Source organism: Lepidochelys kempii, chromosome 8 (genome assembly GCF_965140285.1).
Source record: "Lepidochelys kempii isolate rLepKem1 chromosome 8, rLepKem1.hap1, whole genome shotgun sequence".
Lineage (NCBI taxonomy): Eukaryota > Metazoa > Chordata > Testudines > Cheloniidae > Lepidochelys > Lepidochelys kempii.
The window spans coordinates 37,497,563-37,511,209 of record NC_136387.1 but is presented as its reverse complement, the minus strand read 5'-3'; the positions used below and the strand labels follow the sequence as shown (position 1 = coordinate 37,511,209).

General features: G+C 48.6%; 1 protein-coding gene across 5 annotated transcripts; it reads left to right on the top strand.

The window, feature by feature from the left end:
• The first annotated feature begins 45 nt into the window (after window positions 1–45).
• Window positions 46–13,647, top strand: LOC140915792 (histidine--tRNA ligase, cytoplasmic). Of its 5 annotated transcripts, none has more exons than XM_073356089.2 (13): window positions 46–511; window positions 1,725–1,814; window positions 2,384–2,503; window positions 2,883–2,978; window positions 4,011–4,136; window positions 5,881–5,988; window positions 6,237–6,335; window positions 6,994–7,087; window positions 7,445–7,572; window positions 7,654–7,896; window positions 9,434–9,550; window positions 10,290–10,436; window positions 10,918–13,647. In XM_073356089.2, exons 1-13 carry the CDS (start codon window positions 401–403, stop codon window positions 10,972–10,974), a joined length of 1,536 nt encoding a protein of 511 aa, XP_073212190.1. In that variant the 5' UTR covers window positions 46–400; the 3' UTR covers window positions 10,975–13,647. The 5 variants fall into 5 exon arrangements, with proteins under 5 accessions (XP_073212190.1, XP_073212189.1, XP_073212193.1 ...); XM_073356088.1 differs by having other exon boundaries at window positions 7,442–7,572; XM_073356091.1 differs by lacking the exons at window positions 2,883–2,978; window positions 4,011–4,136 and having other exon boundaries at window positions 51–511.

Sequence of the window (13,647 nt, the reverse complement as noted above, 5' to 3'; positions counted from 1 at the left end):
CTCCATGGTTCCAGATAGTCTTCCCTGGTGCTGACTCGGAACAGCTCTGTCCGGTTGGCTCCGGGACGCTCTAGTTCTGCGGAAACGCACTAGAGGTTCTGAGGCTCTATGGTTAGAGAGGATGAACTTTCTATCCGTAGCCACTCTCTACTCTATGGCGGCAGTGAGGCTGAGTCCTCCGGGGCAGGGTGTCCGTGCAGCTCTTGCCTCCCCCGGGGGCTCCCTGTCAGCCTGTGGCCCTGCGGAGATCGCTGGGGCCGGGGAGCTGAGGTGCCTGCGCCAACCCCTTACGCGTGTCTCGCCCCCGTTTCCCCGCTCCCGGCTGCGTAGCTTCGGGTCTCCCCACACCCAGCGCAGGGCCGGGGCGAGTTCCAGCCAAGATCCAGCTACCTCCTGAGTCATGAACTGGCTGCGCCCCCTCGCCGCGGGGGGCTGCCGGGTGCCCTTGGGGGGCCAGCACCTGGCACCGTCCTACGCCCTGCGGGCCTTTGCTGCCCACCCCCAAAACCAGGTGAGTCTCGCTCCGGGTGGCGGGTCCTGCTCCAGCCCCGAGAGTCCGTCCGCTCCCAGCGGACAAGGCTTTGTCTTTCAGGCGGGCTCTGATTCCCGGGAGGAGACGTGGGAGGTTGGAGCCTAAGCCTGGCAGAGCCCGCGAAGCTGTAGAGAAACAGGGGCTGGCACTTGGACCCTAACCCAAGTTCTGATATTGACGCTGTGTGGTTCTGGGTAGCTGGACACGCTCTCCGTGTCGCTCCTATTGCCATCTTTATTGATGGCGAAAGCATCTCCTGGGGTGTCGTGAATGTTGAGGTAATTAATGACACGCATCCGACGAATTGGGTATTCACCCACGAAAGCTCATGCTCCAATATGTCTGTTAGTCTATAAAGTGCCACAGAACTCTATGCCGAGGGAATTAATGTGTCCAACTGATTTTCAAGGTGTTAAGTGCTATGTGAGCACCAACAGTTATTACCAGGATGTGACCTGAGTGCACAGACTAGAGGTTCCAGTGTGTGATGCTCTATCTTGATCCCGATTAAAGGACTGGGTTAGATGAAGGCAGCAGATCCCAGGCAAATTGCCAGTGCAGCCCTCTGGTGGGCAAAGTTTGGAGTCCCCCAGGAGTTCTGGCAGGGATTATTCAGGCTGGATAGAAAGTGATGATAATCCAGATTTGGGAGCCTTCTAGTTTATCTAGCTAAAACAACTAACTATATTTTCTACTCTGTAGTCAGTGGGTGTCAATGGCTCCCAGATTCCTGTGCATTCTAATGGGGGCTGCTAAGAATCCATTGGCTGTCCTGCTAACTTAAAACGTCAAATGCAAGAAAAACTAGGACAAGCAAGGACTTGAATTACACTGGAGCTGTTATTTGCAGTATTGTTGTAAGCCGTGTTGGTTCCAGGATATTGGAGACACAAGGTGGGTGAGATAATATATTTTATTGGATCAACCTCAGTTGTTGGAGGGTACAAGCGTTCAAGTTACAGAGAGCTCTTCTTCGGGTCTGGGGAAGGAAATCAGATTGGGAACTGATAAGGGGAAAAGAACTTCATTCTCAAAACCCCAAAGGTAACTCCCACCTCCTTATAGTGGAGCTGTTAGAAACTAGGGAAACCTCCTGCAAGCCTTGTAGGTCCACCAGTTGAATTGACATCAGACAGACACTCAGGGGTCAGTGTCTTATTCTGTTAATCAAAAGCCTTTTCTCTATCCCCAGGTGGCAGAGGGTGTGGTAAAGCTCCAGCAGCCAAAGCCACAGCTGGGAACTGATGAGGGGAAAAAAAACTTCATTCTGAAAACCCCCAAGGTAACTCCCCACCTCCTTCAGGGAGTTGGGTCTCTCATGGGTTGCTTCCTCTCCTGGTTACCCCATCTCTACTTGCATATGACTTAGGTGCTTTCACCACTGAAACAAACTGCCCCTTTCCTGCTTGTTATCCTGCACTTTGTGGTAGGGTGCACAGTTTTTCCTCAGCTCCAGCCTCTCAAGCCTATGGCTCTTTCTCCATTTCCCATTCTATTGCCTCTTCCCAATTGACTCTTATGCCTAAGGGCATATCTAAACGAGGAATTAGTGCATAGCAAATGGGGGCATAAATCTACAATGCTCCAGCAAGCCAACTGTTCATGTGGACCCTGTGCACTAAAACTTCCCTAGTGTTTCAAACAGCAGTAGGTCTAATGAATCATCAACTTCCATTATTCTAGGCCTAGCTGACCTTTGTTATAGCGCCAAACTTTTGGGCTCAGAGCTTTGAGCAGCCGCAGGAGCTGGGAACAGTTTAGATATTGGATGGTTTTACTGTTGCAGGTTGGTGGTTATAATTCTTCACTTTTAACATTTCTCACCCACTTCCCTTTGGTTTGGGCTCTCAGGGCACCAGGGACTACAGCCCCAAGCAAACAGCCATCCGGGAGAAAGTCTTCAACACCATCATCAGCTGCTTCAAGCGCCATGGGGCTGAGGTCATCGACACCCCTGTGTTTGAGCTGAAGGTGAGGGTAGGGTCTGTGATGTGACATCTGGGAGGAGGAAGTTGTGCTGCTGGAGGCACTGATCCCTGAGTCAGATGTGATCCATAGGTTTGTGGCTTTATGCCCCTTGTAATTATTGGGTGCATTTTAAATGGCAGTAGCTGCTTTCATTGTGACCTGAAGGGCAGCTGCCCTGACTAAGAACTCAGCTGTGAATAGCTTCTGTGGTAAAGCTGGAGGGGGGGGTTAGATCATCTGACCGGAGTTAGATCCAACTGATCACCTCTAAAATCAGGCTCAAGGATTCTCCCTGCTTTCTTTCTAGGAGCTTCTTGCTCCTGCTTTCTGCTTCTGGAGCTCGTCCTCTCTTGCCTGACACAGTTGTCTTGCTTTTCTGTAGGAAACTCTGACAGGGAAATACGGGGAGGACTCAAAGCTCATCTATGACCTGAAAGACCAGGGTGGAGAGCTGCTGTCTCTTCGCTACGACCTGACTGTATCCTGCTAGAGTCCCGGGCCTTGGGAAGCACCATCTCATCCAGGGGTTGCTGGTGTTTCTTAGGCAGGAGTACATGGGGTGGAGGTGAGGACATACTGAAGTCTCTGTCACCTCCTCCTAACTGGGGAGGAACATGCATGCTAATGCCACTTTGTATACATTCATCCCATTCCTCTCCAGTGTTTCCCTTGTTTCTAAGCCTACCTGTAACTGCCTCCATGCCATTGTCCATGGACACCTCTATCTCAACTCATCCTCATCCAAACTTCCATCCCTGCCACCTAGCTCCCGTCTCTAGGATAAGCTCAAGTCCCAGCCTTTCCAACTCCAGCACCTGAAGAATTACTATTCACCACTAGACACACAGAATGGTGACTAAATCACCCCATCCTCAAAACTAGGTTCTGGGTGACCTCAGGGTCTGTACATAGAAACCGCCCATGGGCTTGCTCCATCCAGTGTACTCCCTGGACACTGAATCTCCTCTCTCTACTGCCTTCCCCATCTGCCTGTGCTCATCTTGGCTAGCCTCCTTTCTGATTCTTCACACAACCTCCCTATTCTCAGTGAAAGAGCCGTTGCCTTTGTTACTGTTGCCAAATGGGTCATCCATCCAGGACCGTGCTTTACTGACTGCAGCTCTGTCAAAATTTCACCTGAAAGCATTTTTGCTCCCTTATCTCTGGCCCTTAATCTGTCACTATATTATGTATGTAATCCCAGTTTGTATCATAGCAGCAAAAGACTGCAACATCTGTTCAAATGACCCACCAATGAGGCTGTTTGTTCTAGCTGTTAACATGGTGTGATTACTAAGAAGGTGCACTCATAGGGACTGAGATTTTACTGTCCATTAGGACAGGTGGCCACAGTTTGCAGGTGACCTTTAGCATAGGCTTTGCTGTGGGGTTGTGTTGTACTGGCCCAGCAGCTGCCTGTAGAGTGATAATGGGGCTGAATGACTGGCCCTGAACTCTCCAGGCCACAGGAGATTATCTCTAGGTTCCATCCTTAACCCTTTGTGCTCAGGTGCCCTTTGCTCGTTATTTGGCAATGAACAAAATCACCAACATTAAGCGCTACCACATTGCCAAAGTTTACAGACGGGATAATCCGGCCATGACGAAGGGCCGCTACAGGGAGTTCTACCAGTGTGTGAGTACCAGGAGCCTGAGTGTTCTCCATGCAGCAGGAGCTGTTTCTGGGCCCAGAATTCCTTGCGTGGGGTCTTGGGTTCTGGCTCCCCACAAAGCATGGGGAAGGGGACAGGGAGGAAGAGGGCTCCATGTGTGTCTGGGGCCTGTTGTGCTGAAAAGGGGAGTGTCTCATGGATAAGATGCAGTGAAACCCTTTTTACTGTTACAATATCAAACAGTTAAGTGTGGTCCAAGGTTTTGTGACTCCCATTGTAACAACCACCATAACAGTCTTTTTAACCTTTTATTAAAAATACAGGAAAAGATGGAAAAACAGTTAATGCATTTGAAATGCAAAGTATTAAGTCAGACTTAACAATATCCCTTATTCCAGGGGTTCTCAAACTGTGGGTCGTGAGGTTATTACATGGGGGGCGCAAGCTGTCAACCTCCACCCCAAACCCGGCTTTGCCTCCTGCATTTATAATGGTGTTAAATATATAAAAAAGTTGTAAGTTTTTAATTTATAAGGGGGGTCGCACTCAGCGACTTGTTATATGAAAGCGGTCACCAGTAATAAAGTTTGAGAGCCACTGCCTTATTCCCTTTAGCTGAAGAGTTTGAACAGGGGAAACCCCCTATTTGACAGACTTTTAGGTTCAATTAAATATGTTACTAACTGTCCTTTTGGGGGAAAAGAGAAAAAGTTAGTTAAGATGGGCTGGAACTGTTGTTGAAGTCCACTCCTGTTTCTTTAAGAGAAAAGAAGACAAACACCCAAGGAGAGAAAACAGAAGTGCAAAGGTAGAAAATGCTGCTTCTGTCCTGGGTGCTGACTCTCATTTACAACCTCACTGCTGGTGAAAATCAGACCCAGTATGCTCAGAGTCCTGGCAAACTTGTACCCGCATTGGGCTGTTGAAGGCATTGCTTTTAGCTTGCTTCTTTGGTCACAGGCTCAAATCAGTGTTGCAAAAGATGGTGTTGTCTTGGCAGGCTAAATCAGACTCTTTAGACAGAAAAAGGAAAGGGAGAGGAGAGGGAAGAAATAAGGTGAAGAAGGAAAATGACATATGAGGGAGTGCGACAGCATGAATGCAAATCTCACGTTCCGGGTGGAGACAATGATGTCATCAGTTCCCTCTCTCTGGCCCAGTCTGATCAGGCCCTGTCTCAGCATCAGGTTTATGAAGGCCCAATGGTGTCCTGGTGGATTCCAGGAGATGGTGGAGGTGGCAACCATGATGGTAAAGCTCACAACTTACAGTCGACATGTCCCATTCCATCCCTCTCTTTACCAGGAGCTTTGCAGTTCCCTAAGCACAGTGGTTTAACTTAAACAGTCCAGTTTATCTTAATCTGGTTGCCTCCAATTTGTGCTAACTTTCATAAACAATGGCTTTCTGTAACAGGCTGAGTTGGATTTCTGTTACCTTGAACAGTTTAGAGTACAGGCCTCCGCATTACGTGCCTGGGCTCCCCTTTGGGTACAGGGAATGGGGTGCAGCACAGGGAGCTGTGTGTCTGGGGACCCTGATTTACCTAGGGAGGTGGTGGAATCTCCTTCCTTAGAAGTTTTTAAGGTCAGGCTTGACAAAGCCCTGGCTGGGATGATTTGGTTGGGGATTGGTCCTGCTTTGAGCAGAGGATTGGACTAGATGACCTCCTGAGGTCCCTTCCAACCTGATATTCTATGACTGCCTCTGCGGTGTCCCAGCTGGGTTACACTGCCTGGATTCTCACTGCCTCTTCCTGTATCCCAGGACTTTGACATCGCTGGCCAATTTGACCCTATGATTCCTGATGCTGAGTGTCTGAAGATCGTGCATGAGATCCTGAGCATGTTGCAGCTCGGAGACTTCCTCATTAAGGTAAAACCATAGCCCACTGGTTTAATAAAGTTACATGTCTTCCCAGGCCAGAATGAGCCTGCCCTCCCACCCCCTACTCTAGTGTGCCCTGCGTACGAGAAATCCCTTCCTTCAGAGGCTGGGGGGATTTTGACTACAGCTGCTTCACAGACCTCTGGAGCCATATAGAAACCAAGTGGAAGTGATTCAATCTTACTGGGAGGCTCCATTGGGCTCCGATTCAGAGTGACTCTGCTTCCCACCCCCAGATCAACGACCGGCGCATTTTGCATGGAGTTTTTGCAGTATGTGGCATTCCAGACAGCCTGTTCCATAGCACTTGCTCTACTGTGGACAAACTGAACAAGGTAATGCTCTGCGGATTTCCCTGCCCTGGCTGGCAGACACTGACTGCTGTCTAGCACTGCCCTAGCTCTCAGCTGTGCATGCTCTGGTGGGAGGACTGTGATCCATCTCCAAATGTGTAGGATGGAAACACGTATCTGAAGCAGGACTTTCAGAGCTGACATTCTCTTTGGCTCTCCCAAGTGCCAAGAAGTTTGGATTCTATCCTTGAGCAAGTCGCATCCGCTCTCTGTGCCTGTGCTTTCCCGTCTGTAAAATGGGGATAAGACTTCCTGCCTCTCCAGGGATTTGGAGGGATTAGGGCTCAGATCCTCAAAGGTCTGCTAACTTCCAGTGAAATAAGTAAGCTCCTAACTCTCAAATACCTTTTGAGGATCTGGGCCTAACTCATTAATAGCTTTGAGAGGTTAGACTGAAGGCACCAAATGAGAGTGAAGTCTATTGTTAATTATTCTGGGAAGGCTAGAAATGGGAGATCCCTAACTGGATTAGCCACCAGGCAGTGGTCTCCCCTTTCCTGCAGTTTCCTCAGTGTGTGTTCTGAACCCATGGGGTAGTATTGGTGTGGAGGGGAAAGCTGGGGAAGGGGTTTTGCATTCCCAGGAGCAGCAGATTCAGCCAGGAAAGCTGTGATTAATGTTCTCATCTCCTCCACCCCAGGCAACATGGGAGGATGTGAAGAGTGAGATGGTTGGAGAGAAAGGTCTCTCACCTGAGGCTGTGGATCGCATCGGGGAATACGTTCAACTGCATGGTGAGTTCTGTGGAGCTGTGAGACCTGGTTCCCTGTCCAGCCTCACCCAGGCCAGCTGAGAGTCCATGTGGGTCACTTCACCTTCCCAGCAGCTATTCCAGCTTCCTTGGTCTCTGCATGGGGCGTGTCAGGGTTCCCCAGTTGTTTAGTTGCTCTTGCCCAGGCCGAGCTGACTTGCAGCCTGGGTGTCCCGGGTGGGATGCAAGGTCGGTATCCCCTGGGAGGAAGATAGAGATGCACAAGGCTGAAGAAGTGAGGAGGTGGGTGTAACCCAGGCTGGGTGGAGTGAGTCCATAGGAGCTTGGCCACACAATGTCTCCCTCCCTAGTATATTTCAGGTGTGTCTCATTTCAGCAGGTGGGCTGGGTCTGATTGAGCAGCTGCTCCAGGACACTAAGCTGTCCCAGAACAAGTTGGCCCGGGAAGGGCTGGGAGACATGAAGCTGCTGTTTGAGTACCTGACCCTGTTTGGCATTGCAGATAAGGTGAGTGATGGAGAAACACTGAGCAGGCCTGACTGGGTCATTTGTTGTGCCTGGTAATGGGATTCCCCTCCTGTTTCACAGATCTCCTTCGACTTGAGCCTGGCACGGGGTCTGGATTATTACACTGGGGTGATCTACGAGGCCATCCTGCTGCAGCCTTGGAACGACCACAAGGAGGAGCCAGTCAGCGTGGGCAGCGTGGCTGGAGGTGGCCGCTATGATGGGCTGGTGGGGATGTTCGATCCCAAGGGGCGGAAGGTGCCCTGTGTGGGAGTCAGCATCGGAATCGAGCGGATCTTCTCCATCATGGAGCAGAAAGTGGAGGTGAGTGCCACTCAGAAGTACGCAGAATGGCCCACCACTGTGGGGACCAGCCAGGGGGTGCAGGTAAGGAGGCCACTTTCTGTAGGATACCTGACACGTTTGTTGCAGAAATTGGAAGATCTGTAGTGGATGAGGCATGGGACTGTAGTAAAGAAAGGATGGGCTTGTGGTTGACTGAAATGCAGGAGACCTGAGTCCTCTGCTACATGTTTCCTTGGCATATCCCTTGAATTGGAATTTTCACTAAGGTAGGGCTGGGACATAGGAGGTCTTGAGTTCTATTCCGGGCTCTTCCACTCCTTAGCTGAAGCTTGGACCAAGTTGCTTTTCTGTCAATTTCCCTGTCTGTAAATTGGCATCCTCATTTTGGCCGGTAGGACATGCACACAAATGCTACAAATTACACCTGGTAGGACATGCACACAAATGCTACGAATTAACCTGGTAGGACACGCACAGTTCGAATCTAGGCTGAGGCACATAAACAAAGTCCACAACTGCAGAGTTCCCAAAAAACACCAAGTTTATTACGCTCGAGCGTGGTGCCCCCCTGCTAGCCAGGAGGGGACCCTGAATACAGATTATACAAAGGTTATATACTTTTTAGCAAAGCATGTTGCCCTCGTGCATCGGAAACCTTAGCCAATAAACAAACCTTTTTCTTATCTACCACCTATCCCTGCTTGGTGCATTCCTCGTGCTAAACCAGTATGTTAATTACACAGCATGGTCCTAAAGCCATGCATCAGTAACTTTTATTATCAGAATGGGAGGCCTCACATCAAGGCCAAGAGACAGGCAGGCAGAGACTGACAAAAACCAGATACTGGGAGTCAAGGCAGACTGGAGACGAGGAGGATTTTCACAGGGATTCAGTATCTAAGGATCACTCCTCCTGGTGTATGATGTGCTGGCATTTAAACAATGGTGGGCCCCAAACCAAAATGGAGTCACATGTGCTAACTTTTCCTTAACATTTTCCATCTGTAAAATACTTGTCTCCCAGGGCATTATGAAGATAATTAACTTAATGGTTGTGAACGTCATACTACTATGATAGATGGCGGAAAAACCCATGAGGAAATCAATAATTCTTTATTTAGTTTAGTGTTGGGGTGATGTGTGGTAAATAAGACAGAGGCAACTCATTGTCTGGTGAGGCTCAAAAAAATTATTGAACAGCTGCCTCATTCCCAGGACAAGTCCAGTGTGTGTTCAGAATGAGGCAGGGATCCTGTGGAAAAAATAGTACATAATGAAATCCAGAGTCATGATGCATGTGCCCAAGGGAGATAAATTAAGGTTGCACAAGTTTGACATTGCAAAATAACATTCTTTGAACACAGTTTGGTGGGTTTTTGTTGTTGTTTTTCATGTAATCCTCCCCTATATAGGCTGTGTTAGGAATATGGTAGCATTCTCCAGTAATAGGTACAAGGGGTGGGTGAGGAGCAACTGTCACGTGCCTTGCAGCATGTCTTCATGAGCAATAGGATGTTTCCATATGTTTCATTCACAACTCTGTTCCTGCTCCCAGGTTTCTAAGGAGAAGATCCGGACGACTGAGACGCAGGTGCTGGTGGCAACCCCGCAGAAGAACTTCCTTGATGTAAGATTGAAACTCATCTCTGAGCTCTGGGATTCTGGGATCAAGGTAAGACTTGGCAATTGGACTGGCCTAGTTGTGCTTCTCAAAGCCAGCCCTTAGAATGGGGGGAGAGAGAGCGTCTCTGGGGAGAGGTGGCACAGCAAGACCAAACTTGCCAACCTCTTCGTTGTTTCGCTCTGACGGAGAAAGGCAGCTGCTGGTACTGAGCCTGTTGGAACCATCTGCCCCAGGGGACTCTGTGCTAATGGCTAGAGCTCTGAGGAGAATGGTAATTCTGTTTCATGGAGGCATGTGGAATTTCAAAATTTGGTTTAGTTCCAATTTGGAACAAAACCCAGAAATTTCAAAACCCACAAAAACAGAATCCCAAAAAAATCACAATTTTGATCATTTCCAGATGAAATTCCACCCAGCAGGCTGAAGGGGAACTGGGAGCTCTAGCTGAGCCAGGAGCCTCAGAGTTTGGGAGCTGGTGCTCTCAGGGCCTTGGCCCTGTCAGCTTGCTAGGTAGGCTGCAGAAGAACTGGTAGCCCACGAGGCAGGCCAGCTGGTAGGAAAACCTGCCTAGCAGATGAGTTTCAAAACTTGCCTGGGTTCCACTGGAGCTTAGTCGAAATCAAACCACCTCCACAAAATGTTTAGATTTCAACTAATCTGCATTCTCCACCAGAAAACCATCGGCAAATTTCCAGCCCGTCCTCGCAATGAGTTAGAACTGGGTAGGGTCTGTCACTTCATATTCTATGTAACCTCTTGAACACAACCACATTGCCTGCCCCTCTAGGCAGAGATGCTGTATAAGAAGAACCCCAAGCTGCTGAACCAGCTGCAATATTGTGAAGACATGGGAATCCCTCTCGCAGCCATCGTAGGAGAGCAGGAGCTGAAGAATGGAATTGTCAAGCTACGAGTCGTAGCTAGCAGGGAAGAGGTGAGGATGTCCTTTGATATTGGGGATAGGCTAAGGGGTTCAAAGGCTGCCTCCAAAACCCATTGAAAGGTTCTAGACAACATTCTCCCTGGCTATTAGGGCCTCTTTGCGAGCTTGCAGATCGCTAGAGTTAACCAGGCTCCAGTACAGATTGAATCCTCTTTACAAACTAGTCTAAGTCCACAGCGAACCTTCCTCAGAGTTACAGATCACTTAAAGCTCTCTGCTGAGCAGTCTAATCCTGTCCCTCAGGGGTGTGGAACAGGAAATCCCTAATCCTCACTCCTTCCACAAGTCTCTCCTTGGTGGTCAGGGGATGGACTTTTATGGGGTGGCACTTCCAGTGGGAGTTCACAGAGAGGAGGGTTTGAGGGATGGCAGAAGACAGGTAAGTGGGCATCCTGATATTGTTGGGAGCTCAGGTCACTTCCCATGAGACAGTTTTATTGCTGAGACCAGTTCCTTCCTGTTTGTTGTGCAGGTCGATATCCCTAGGGAGAAGCTTGCTGAGGAAATCAGAAAAAGGGTGGAGTCCTAGAGCCCTTCTGTGCACAACAGCTTGACTCACTGGACCTGTTTCCTGCCATGTGGATTGTTTCCAGCCATGGGATGCGCTGCTAGGCCATGATTCTGTGAGGATTTGGGTAGTGCTGATCGGGCTGAAGTACATCCTGCTGCACTGAGATTAACCTTGCCCCATCAATCTTATGACTTGGTACAGCATCTCCATTTGTAGGGAGTGGACATGGTTTTAAAGGCATAGGGCAGATTACCAACTGTTCACCTCTCAGGTTAAGTAGCATGAAGAGTGGGTCTATTTTAATGTGTCTGTATTATGGTAGCAAGCTCATTGGTCAAAGCAGAGCTCCTACATTTGCAGTAAGGCAGATTCCCTTGCAATGACCTAGGCCTTAGCGCAGAGTTAATTCGCTATCTTGAAGGAATTCACACTTGCTGGGTCCTGCCCAATGCCCAGATGCCTTTGCAAGTTGACTCAGCAATTTGCTATGTTCAGGCTTGCTGAGGGTAGCCTTGTGAGCATCCTCACATATCCAGAACCTCCATGGAAACTTGTCCTTAGAATCTATCTGCCCTTCGCCTGTGCAGGGCAGCTCTGAATCGCTGGAAGGTCAGTCCCCATCTGTGGGGCTCCCTTCCCCCACCCCCAGTTATGGAGCTGAACTAGGAAATTTCTTTCCCTGCTCAATGGGATGGGAGTATCACTGCTGTCCAGGACACACATGAACTATGCTTCAAGGATGCTCTTCAGTATCCCTACATGTCGTCAGGAGATTAGACATGACATTCCCATTTTGTGGCTGGGCTGTTGGCATAGTGCTGCACAGTAGCTACAACCCTCCTCCCAGGAAATGACCCCATTGATCCAGGTTTTAGTGATCTAGTCTCTTCTCCCGTGGTTTTGTCTAAAGTGAATGAGGCTGTGGATGAGCTGAGACTTTGGTTTCCATGCAAACATGGATAAATTATGTAAATAAAATACTGTGGGTTGCTGAAGTTGTTTGACGGCTGTTTATAGGTCTAGCTGAAGTCAGCAATGTGCTACACCTGAGTTGTAGCTACTTTTGTGAGTTCCCAACTGGGATTTTCTTTTTGTCACTTATAAAGGGTAGCTTCCCCAGCTTGCTAGGGTAGAATAGTTTTTTTGAAAGGAAAGACTATTTTCAAATGTGTGAAACAGTGAGCTGTAGAGCACAGCAGTCACTGGAATAATGGGCTATTCCAAGTTCTGGTGTTTGTATGTATGGCCCTTATCTAAGAATGGCCCTACAGGGTCAGACCAATGGTCTGTCTAGCCCAGTATCCCATCTTGTGACAGTGGCTGGTGCCAGATGCTTCCGAGGGAGTGAGCAGAACAGAACAATATTTTTTTTCAGTGAGCAATCCCATCATCCAGTCCCAGCTTCTAGCAGTCAGAGGTCTCCAAGCACTTGTGGAGGAGAGAAAAAACCATTTAGCACTTTCACCCTGAGGAGCTTGTCTACCTGGGGAAAGTCTTAGCAGCTATACAAGTATCATTTCCATCTCGCCCACCCCTTGTGGACATTATTATTCCACTGTAAGAGTGATTTTATCTTAACCCCCTTCCCAGGAGACATAAGGGCACTCTACTGAAAAAAGAGTGCCCAGATCGGTTTTATACTGGTATAACTGTAAAATTTGACACCTCTAGATCACAGAAACAAAGTTATTGCATAGACAAGGCCTGTTATGGCTCAGGGCTCCCTGAGGCTCTGTCCCACCTCTGATCTCTGAGGACACCCCTTCTCAAGTATCGGGGTTTGTACCTGCACATCTCTCAAGGTGGAATCATGTGACTCTCCACTCTCAAACTGGGCCATGGGCACTAGCAGTTCTTACACTGCATGTCCAACTGGGTTTGGATACCTGCAGTTCTTCCTGCTGAGAGCTTACAACCAGGAGCTCATTCCATGACCCAAAACAGCCTTCTTAAAGCCAAAAGTATTGTTTATTTAGCTATGGGAACAAAGCATTCAATGAAAAGGATTAAAGCAACTAAAAAATCTACACACACATTTCATACCTCTTGTCTAACCGTCTATGTGATGACGACCCTGAGAAGTCTAGTTTTACACATACACAGCAGTCTGCAGGGGTGTCCTCCTGTTCTTGCATTCTGCTCAGTGTTTTGACCTGTGAAAGCAAGGCCTGGTAACCCCAGTGGAGGGTTAATAAAGGCCTTGACTCTGCTACACAATTAAATTGACCAAAGTTATGTCGACTTACAGCCACCACAGTAATTACTGCTGTTTTTCATGTCCCCACTACCCCCCTTCTGCTAGTGGTGTGTGTCGTTAAGTCGGGGGCAGCGTGGAATGCTGACAGCCCAGGCTGGGAGCTTAGCTACCCAATGCTGAAAACCGAGGCTGTCAGCTTTGCGCAGAGAGTCCAGCTCCAGGCAGCCAGTTTCTCAGCACCAAAGTTTCAAAATTATGCACACAAATATGTCTCATATATGTAATGTCTAAAATGGCCATGGGGGCAGCATCCAAAACCCATAACTAGAGACAAGTGGGGGAGGTCTGGAGTAAGAATATACCTCTGCTCTATTGAAATTCATTAAATGAGAGGTCTTCCTACAGAAAATTGCCTTCCTTTTCTGATATTTTTGCCATGGGCTTTTCTAAGCCAAGTATAGAAAACCAAATAAAGACAGACAAGGCTTTCGTAA

Bases quoted from the DNA above. Each gene is read 5' to 3' on its own strand.
- LOC140915792 (XM_073356088.1), top strand. From the start codon at position 401: ATGAACTGGCTGCGCCCCCTCGCCGCGGGGGGCTGCCGGGTGCCCTTG. The intron at 5,989-6,236 runs GTAAAACCATAG...TCCCACCCCCAG, and splicing joins TCGGAGACTTCCTCATTAAG to ATCAACGACCGGCGCATTTT. The intron at 7,573-7,653 runs GTGAGTGATGGA...CCTGTTTCACAG, and splicing joins TGTTTGGCATTGCAGATAAG to ATCTCCTTCGACTTGAGCCT.